This window comes from Carlito syrichta, unplaced genomic scaffold (assembly GCF_000164805.1).
Source record: "Carlito syrichta isolate Samal-C Ts95f unplaced genomic scaffold, Tarsius_syrichta-2.0.1 Scaffold309042, whole genome shotgun sequence".
Lineage (NCBI taxonomy): Eukaryota > Metazoa > Chordata > Mammalia > Primates > Tarsiidae > Carlito > Carlito syrichta.
Window position 1 is genome coordinate 781626 of NW_007253138.1, and position 7833 is coordinate 789458.

Below are 7833 nucleotides of genomic sequence, written 5' to 3' on the forward strand. Positions count from 1 at the left end.
GAAGGGAGGACCTGGGGGGAGCAGGTTCCTGAGGGGAGAGGGGAAGACCTCTGGGTGAGCTTCCCCATGGGGAGGAGAGAACCTCTGGTGGAGAGCAGGTTCCCCAGGGGGGAGGGGAGGACTTCTGGGGGGAAGCATGTTCTCCAAGGGGAAGCGGAGGACCTCTGGGGGAGCAGGTTCCTCAGGGAGGAGGGGAAGACTTCTGTGGGAGCAGATTCCGGGAGGGCCTTTGGTCCACCTGCACATGGGTGTCTGCAAGGGCCATCCCAGATGAAACCTTATGCCGTCTCCCTTGAGGGGCCCTGCCCGAGTCTCTTGCCTCTTCGAGTATCCAAGTCTTCGCCCCTCCCCTGAGGGCTTGCCCCTCCCACCCCTGCTTGCCCTCCAGCCTCGGCAGTGCCAGCGCCCCCCTGCAACCTGGAGGAGTTCCAGTGTGCCTACGGCCGCTGCATCCTGGACATCTATCACTGTGACGGCGATGATGACTGCGGGGACTGGTCGGACGAGTCTGACTGCTGTGAGTGCTCCGGCCAGCTGAGAGGAGGGTGGCCAAGCTGGGTGGCAAGGCACAGGTGCCAGCTGGGGCAGGAGCTCAGGGGAGGAGTTTCTGGATTCCCGGGTCCGTCTTGGGCTTAGTTGGAGGAGCTGGGGCACCGGAGCTGAGGCTTTCTGGACTGCCGTAGGGCACGGCGTGCACAGCCTGGCTAAAGACAGAATTCTTGTGTTTCCCCAGCCTCCCACCAGCCCTGCCGCTCTGGGGAGTTCATGTGTGACAGTGGCCTGTGCATCAATGCAGGCTGGCGCTGTGATGGCGACGCGGACTGTGATGACCAGTCTGACGAGCGCAACTGCAGTGAGTGGTAGATTGGCACGAAAGGCCTGGCTGGAACTAAGGGGCGGGGTTGTGGAGCCAGAGAGGCCAGCGCTGATAAAGCGTGAAACATATCGGGCAGGACTGCCACGTACAGTTGTGTGGGTTGTATACTGCACAGAGGCAGTATGTCTGTCCAAAGGGATGCTACTTGCGTATCCGATGTCAGATTTCTATACTCACCACGGCAGTTTTCCAGCAGATGGCAGTCAAGTGGCTTGAGGAAGGGCGCTCTTCTCTGATTCAGACAAACATGCTATGTAGACTAACTGTGACCTTGGTGTCAAGAAGAGTGGCGTGGGTGCTGATGTAAGGTGCAGCTTTGGGCGGTAGGGCGGAGTTCCAGGCTGAAGTGGGGCCGGCCTCTCACCAGGCTCTTGCTTTGCCCAGCCACCTCAATGTGCACGGCGGAACAGTTCCGCTGTCGCTCAGGCCGTTGTGTCCGCCTGTCCTGGCGCTGTGATGGGGAGGACGACTGTGCAGATAACAGCGATGAAGAGAACTGTGAGAACACAGGTGGAGTCTCCCAGGGTACCCCAGGGGTAGGGGATGGCTGGAAAGAGGTTGTCGCTGCTCCCTCTCCGTTTGGGTTAGAGCGATCGATGCCTTATCTAGATCCTTCCCAAGGCCTGGAGTTGTCCTGCTCTTCCCGGCGACCACTGTCAAATCCAGACACATCAGTAACCTGCAGCCCATGGCCCTGAACGCAGTGGCAGGGCTGTGAGTTTCGGTTGCCGCTCATGTCCCAACCACCCACAGCCCAGCCTTTTGCCCTGGCCTAGTGCGCCGGGACTGCCCTCTCCACCTGGTTGCCCCCATGCCTACTCCCTGGCCACACCCGGTACCGGGCACATGGACATACTTTTTTATCCTGTTTCCTATGCTGCTCCGTGCCGCCATGGCGTCCAGGGAAGAAGACAAATGCAGCCACATAGCCAGCCCTGTCTGAGCTGCTTCCTGCTTGGGACCCTCACCTCCCACCTCAGTCTCATCTGTCTCCAGCTCGCCCCAGAAAATGACAGGCTCCCATCCTCTTGTTGACCCAAGCCCTGCCCTGCTGTGACCTGGCCCTCCCTCCCCCCTCTCCCGCTCCTTCTCTCTCTAGGAAGCCCCCAGTGTGCCTCTGACCAGTTCCTGTGTTGGAATGGGCGCTGCATCGGGCAGAGGAAGCTATGTAACGAGGTCAACGACTGCGGTGACAACAGCGACGAGAGCCCACAGCAGAACTGCCGTGAGTATCCCCGGTGGGTGGACCCAGCCTGTGGTTTGCGGCCGAACCCCACCCGTAGGGTTCAAAGGCAACCCTCCCTCGGGACTCTGGCAACCTCGGGAGCTGTTCTCCGTGGCCCAGGTGGAATGCCAAGTTGGCTGTCTGGGGGAGGATTCTGGGCTCAACTCCCAACTCTGACTTGGCTGGTACAGGGCCCCGGACGGGTGAGGAGAACTGCAATGTTAACAACGGTGGCTGCGCCCAGAAGTGCCAGATGGTGCGGGGGGCAGTGCAGTGTACCTGCCACACGGGCTACCGGCTCACTGAGGATGGGCATACGTGCCAGGGTGAGTGGGGGGCCGGGTCTGCAGCAGTCAGGATGCTGGGCAGGGATGGCAGGCAGCTGTGTTTCCTACGGGTCAGGCATTCGAAGAACATGACTTCATTTCATCATCGCAATAACCCTAGGAGGTGGGGATCATCCCTCCCATTTATCAGATGGAGAAACTGAAACTCAGAGAGGTTAAGTAACTGAACAGCGGTCACACAGCTGGCGCGTAGCAGACTTGGGATCCAGCCCGGGTCTGCATGACCCCAAAGCCCTCAACTACTGATTATTCAGCCTTCCCACCAGGCCTGGAAAGGAGATGGGGATGCGTGCAGAAAAGCAGCTAGTCAGCCCGGGAGTTAGGGGGCGGATGGAGGAGGGGAAGGAGCGCTCCTGACCTGCCTGATGTTCACAGATGTGAACGAATGTGCCGAGGAGGGGTACTGTAGCCAGGGCTGCACCAACAGTGAAGGGGCCTTCCAGTGCTGGTGTGAGACAGGCTATGAGCTACGGCCAGACCGGCGCAGCTGCAAGGCACTGGGTAAGGGTGTTGGCATCTGGCAGGGTGGGCAGAGGCCTGAGGATGGAGACCAGCCAGGCGCTCCAAAAGGAGATTTCCGTCACAGCCAAATGGAGCTGCGCATTGCATTCTGGGCCTCAAGGAAACCCTTTCTGGGTGGGGTGGAGAGTGTCGTTTGGAGGAGGCCATCTATTCCCAAGACTGACAGCTTGAGGCACACCCTGGTCAGCAAGGGGCTCCATCTGCCAGCTGGGGACCTGGCAGGGGAGGGGGTGCATGCTGATGGGTATCAGGGCGGGTCTGAAGCCCAGCGGGGACTCAATTTCTGCGCCGTGTCCCAGGGCCAGAGCCGGTGCTGCTGTTCGCCAATCGCATCGACATTCGGCAGGTGCTGCCGCACCGCTCTGAGTACACGCTGCTACTCAACAACCTGGAGAATGCCATCGCCCTTGACTTCCATCACCGGCGAGAGCTCGTCTTCTGGTCGGATGTCACCCTGGACCGGATCCTCCGTGCCAATCTCAATGGCAGCAACGTGGAGGAGGTTGTGTCTACCGGGCTAGAGAGCCCAGGTAGGGAACGAGGCCCCATGGGGTGGGATTTCACTTTCTGCTGGTGAAATCTGAGATGCAACTTTAACATGGAAAACACTCATTAGTGTGTATTAGTTGTATGGGTGCAAATACGACATTTGCTCATGGTTGAGTTCAATTAGTGAGAATAATGAGACCATTTTGGTGACTGTTATCATTGGAATTTGATTTATGGATGACAGTTGAAGTTTTCTTTTGCTTTGTTTTTTGTTGTTTTTTTTTTTGAGTTGGAGTCTCACTCTGTCATCTCAGCTGGAGGGCAGTGGCTCATGGCCACCACAGCCTCAACCTGCTGGGCTCAGGCAATCCTTCCACCTCAGCCTTCCAAGTAGCTGGAGCTACAGGTATATGCCACCACGTTCAGCTAATTTTTAAATTAGATAGAGATGAGGTCTCACCAAGTTGCCCAGACTGGTCTCGAGCCCCTGAGCTCAGGCAATCTCGCCTTGGCCTCCCAAAGTGCTGGGATTACAGACTTGAACCACAATGCCTGACCCGATAGTTGAAGTTTTTTTAATCGAACTCAGCATCAAGTTTATTTCTGAGTTTTGTTTTGATTGCTTAGTATTAAAAATATTCTGATTGAGCCAGATAAGCATATCCAAAGGTTTTATAGATTTAAAATAAAACTGCATTCGCGACCCGCCTGGGCAGCGAGACCTCATCTCTACAATAAATCAAAAACTAGCTGGCTGTGGTAGCGCGTGCCTGTAGTTTCGACTGCTCGGAAGGCTGAGGCGGAAGGATCGCCGGAGCCCGGCGGGTCGAGGCTGCGGTGGCCGGGAGCAACCACTGCACTCCAGTCTGGGCGACAGAGTGAGACTCCAACGCAAAAAAAAAACTGCAGGGGCCAGGCATGGTGGTTCACATCTGTAATGCCAGCACTTTGGGAGGCTAAGACGAGAGGATTGCTTGAGCCCAGGAGTTCGAGATCAGCCTGGGCGACATAGTGAGACCTCATCTCTACAACAAATTTTAAAAATTAGCCAGGTTTGGTGGTGTGTGTTTGTAATCCTAGCTACTCAGTCTGAGTGAGACCCTGACTGAGAGAGAGAGAGAGAGAAAATAGCTGCGGTTCACTTGGCAATCTCGGACTATGCTACAAGCAGATGAAATGGGTTAGGATTTGGTATTGAGCTGGACGCGGTGGCTCACGCCTATAATCCTCGCAGTTTGGGAGGCCAAAGAGAGAGTATTTCCTGAGCTCACATGTTCGAGCCCAGCCTGGGCAACTTGGTCTGTATGATAAATCAAAACCATTAGCCGAGCATGGTAGCACGTGCCTATAGTTCCAGCTACTTGGAAGGCTGAGGCGGAAGGATCGCCGGAGCCCGGCAGGGCGAGGCTGCAGTGGCCGTGAGCAACGTACCATTCACTCCAGCCTGGACTCCAAAATTAGACTCTGACTCAAAAAAAAAATTTGGTATTGAGTGCATGTGACACAAATGCTTATGGAACTTCTGAAATGTGTCTGTAAAACCGTAGACGACTAATTTACAAACCCTTGAGTCAGTGCAGTGGGGGGCCCTGGGTGTGGGTCAGGAAGCCAGAATTCAGGAAGATGGGTATGGCTGACTGGGAGGAAGAAATGCGTGCCCTTGGACAGACACTTGACTCTTCTGTGCCTCAGTTTCCTCTGGGGGATTTTGGCACCTGGCTTACAGAATTGTGACGATTAAATGGGTTAATATATGAAAAATGATTACGGTGGTGCCTGGTCCGATAAACTGCTTTGTGTAGGAACTTGCTATTGTTACTATGGCAAGAGGAGCCTGGACTGACTCCATGACTCTTTTCTGCTGCCTCTTCTCACCAGGGGGCCTGGCTGTGGATTGGGTCCATGACAAACTTTACTGGACCGACTCAGGGACATCAAGGATCGAGGTGGCCAACCTGGACGGGGCCCACCGTAAGGTGCTGCTCTGGCAGAACCTCGAGAAGCCCCGGGCCATTGCCTTGCACCCCATGGAGGGGTGAGTATGTCATCTCTCGAACACCCAGATCCCTCCTGCCACCCCTAGGAGCAGTTCCCAGGTGCCCGGCACCAGACTTTATGGGGGGAGGGGCATCCCCCACAGCATGGTGTTAACCACATGGGCTGTGTACCCAGACATACCTGGGTCTGAGTCCTGGCTCTGCAGCCACTGGCTATGTGGCCTTGGGCTAGTTAGTCAATCTCTCTTGGCCTCATTTACTCATTTCTAAATTGGTGATTTAAAAAAAACACACCTCCCTCATAGTTGCGTGAAGAGTAAATGAGATGCATTTTAAGTGGCATGTAATACACGTTAGATGAGTTGTAGGTGTTTAGTATTTTTATTACTAACTCAGGGTTGAGCTATTTAATAAAAATCCATAATTTTAATGTTATCTTATTATTAATAATTAATAATTGGGTGCGGTGGCTCATGTCTATAATCCCAGCTACTCGGGTGACTGAGGCAGGGGAGCATGGCTTGAAGCCAGGAGTTCAAGATAGCCTGGACAGCATAGCAAGACTCTGTCTCTAAAAAAAATAAAAATTAAATATAAAAAAATTAAAATTAAAAGAGAAGTCTCCTGAATTAAATAAAAACTCTCCTGAAATAGAATTTCTTAGCCTTTAAAAAATTCCATACAAGCCGGGCTCGGTGGCTCAGCCTGTAATCCCAGCACTTTGGGAGGCCAAGGTGAGTGGATTGCCTGAGCCTGCGGGTATGAGACAAACCCGGGCAAATTGGCGAGACTTTGTCTCTACAGTAAATCAAAAAATTAGCTGGACGTGGTAGCACGCACCTGTAGTTCCGGCTATTTGGAAGGCTGAGGCAGAAGAATTACCAGAGCTCAGCAGTTTGACTCTGGGGTGGCTGTGAGCATGAGCATGCCACCGCACTCCAGCCTGGGTGGTAGAGTACGACTCCAACTAAAAAAAAAAAAAATTCAGCCAGGCTGAATTCCCGCACTTTGGGAGGCTGAGGTGAGTGGATTGCCTGAGCCCGTGGGTTCAAGACCCACCTGGGCAACTTGGCGAGACCTCATCTCTACAATAAATAAAAAAAGTTAGCCAGGTGTGGTAGTGTGCGCCTGTAGTTTCAGCTACTTGGAAGGCTGAGGTGGAAGGATTGCCGGAGCCCAGCAGGTCGAGGCTGCAGTGGCTGGGAGCGGCCACTGCACTCCAGTCTGGGCGACAGAGTGAGACTCTAACTCAAAAAACAACAACAACAACAACAACAAAAATTTAATGTAGTCAGTTGAGAAGGTGTTTTGTAAGATCCTGTAGTCATGTATCAACTGTTCTAGAAATACTGTGTGGGGGCTGGGTGTGGTGGCTCACACCTGTAATCCTAGCACTTTGGTAGGCTGAGGCAGGAGGATTGCTTGAGTCCAAGAGTTCAAGATCAACTTGGGCAACATAGTAAGATCTTGTCTCCACACACAAAAAAGAGAAACACTGTGTGTGTGTGTGTGTGTGTGTGTGTGTGTGTGTGTGTGTGTGTGTGTGTGTATGTGTGTGTGTGTGTGTGTGTGTGTGTGTGTATGTGTGTGTGTGTGTGTGTGTGTATAAAACTATAAAAGGTGACTGGGCATGGTGGAACTTTGAGCGGTCAAAGCAAAAAGAGGATTGCTTGAGTCCAGGAGTTTCAGACCAGCCTGGGGAATATAGCGAAACATCTTATCTACACAAAAATTTTAAATGTGCCAGGCTTGGTGGCATGTGCTTGTAGTTCTGGCTACTCAGGAGACTGAGGCAGAAGAATTGCCTGAACCCAGAAGGTCAAGGCTGTGGTGAGCCATGATTGTGTCACTGTATTCTAGCCTGGATGACAAAAATGAGACCACAACCCAAAAAAATAAACTAAAAATAAAATACAAAAGGCAGTTGACCAGATTGTGACAAAAAAGAAAAAGAAAGTGCCTGTCCTTACTAGTATTACAGTATATCGTCAATTCCGCCAGCATCAGGAATTTTGTCAGTTTTGTTCACTGTTTTATTTCCAGTGTGCCTTAGATATTGTGCCCTGCCCATAGTGGGTGCTAAGAAAAATTGCTCAATGAATAAATGCTCTGTCTAAATATATTTAAGTTCAAACATTTAGTAAACATTCTGGGCCAGGCATGGTGCTCATGCCTGTAATACCAGCACTTTGGGAGGCTGAGGTGGGAGGATCGCTTGAGTCTAAGAGTTTGAAACCAGTTTGGGCAGCATAATGAGACCCTGTTTCAAAAAAATTATATATACATAATAATAATAAAGTCTTAAAAATGAAAGGACCAGGCTGGGCTTGGTGGCTCAGCCTATAATCCCAGCACTTTGGGAGGCCAAGGCGAGTG

At 52.6% G+C, this 7833-nt stretch overlaps 1 protein-coding gene across 1 annotated transcript in view; it reads left to right on the forward strand.

Moving 5' to 3' along the window:
- Positions 1 to 7833, forward strand: part of LRP4 (LDL receptor related protein 4) — an 81176-nt gene that overhangs the window by 31030 nt on the left and 42313 nt on the right. Inside the window, exons 7-14 of the mRNA XM_021716868.1 lie at positions 389 to 517; positions 734 to 853; positions 1262 to 1387; positions 1977 to 2102; positions 2294 to 2428; positions 2825 to 2950; positions 3271 to 3501; positions 5339 to 5495. Coding sequence (XP_021572543.1) covers positions 389 to 517; positions 734 to 853; positions 1262 to 1387; positions 1977 to 2102; positions 2294 to 2428; positions 2825 to 2950; positions 3271 to 3501; positions 5339 to 5495 — 1150 coding nt within the window. The remainder of the gene's footprint in view (positions 1 to 388; positions 518 to 733; positions 854 to 1261; positions 1388 to 1976; positions 2103 to 2293; positions 2429 to 2824; positions 2951 to 3270; positions 3502 to 5338; positions 5496 to 7833) is intronic.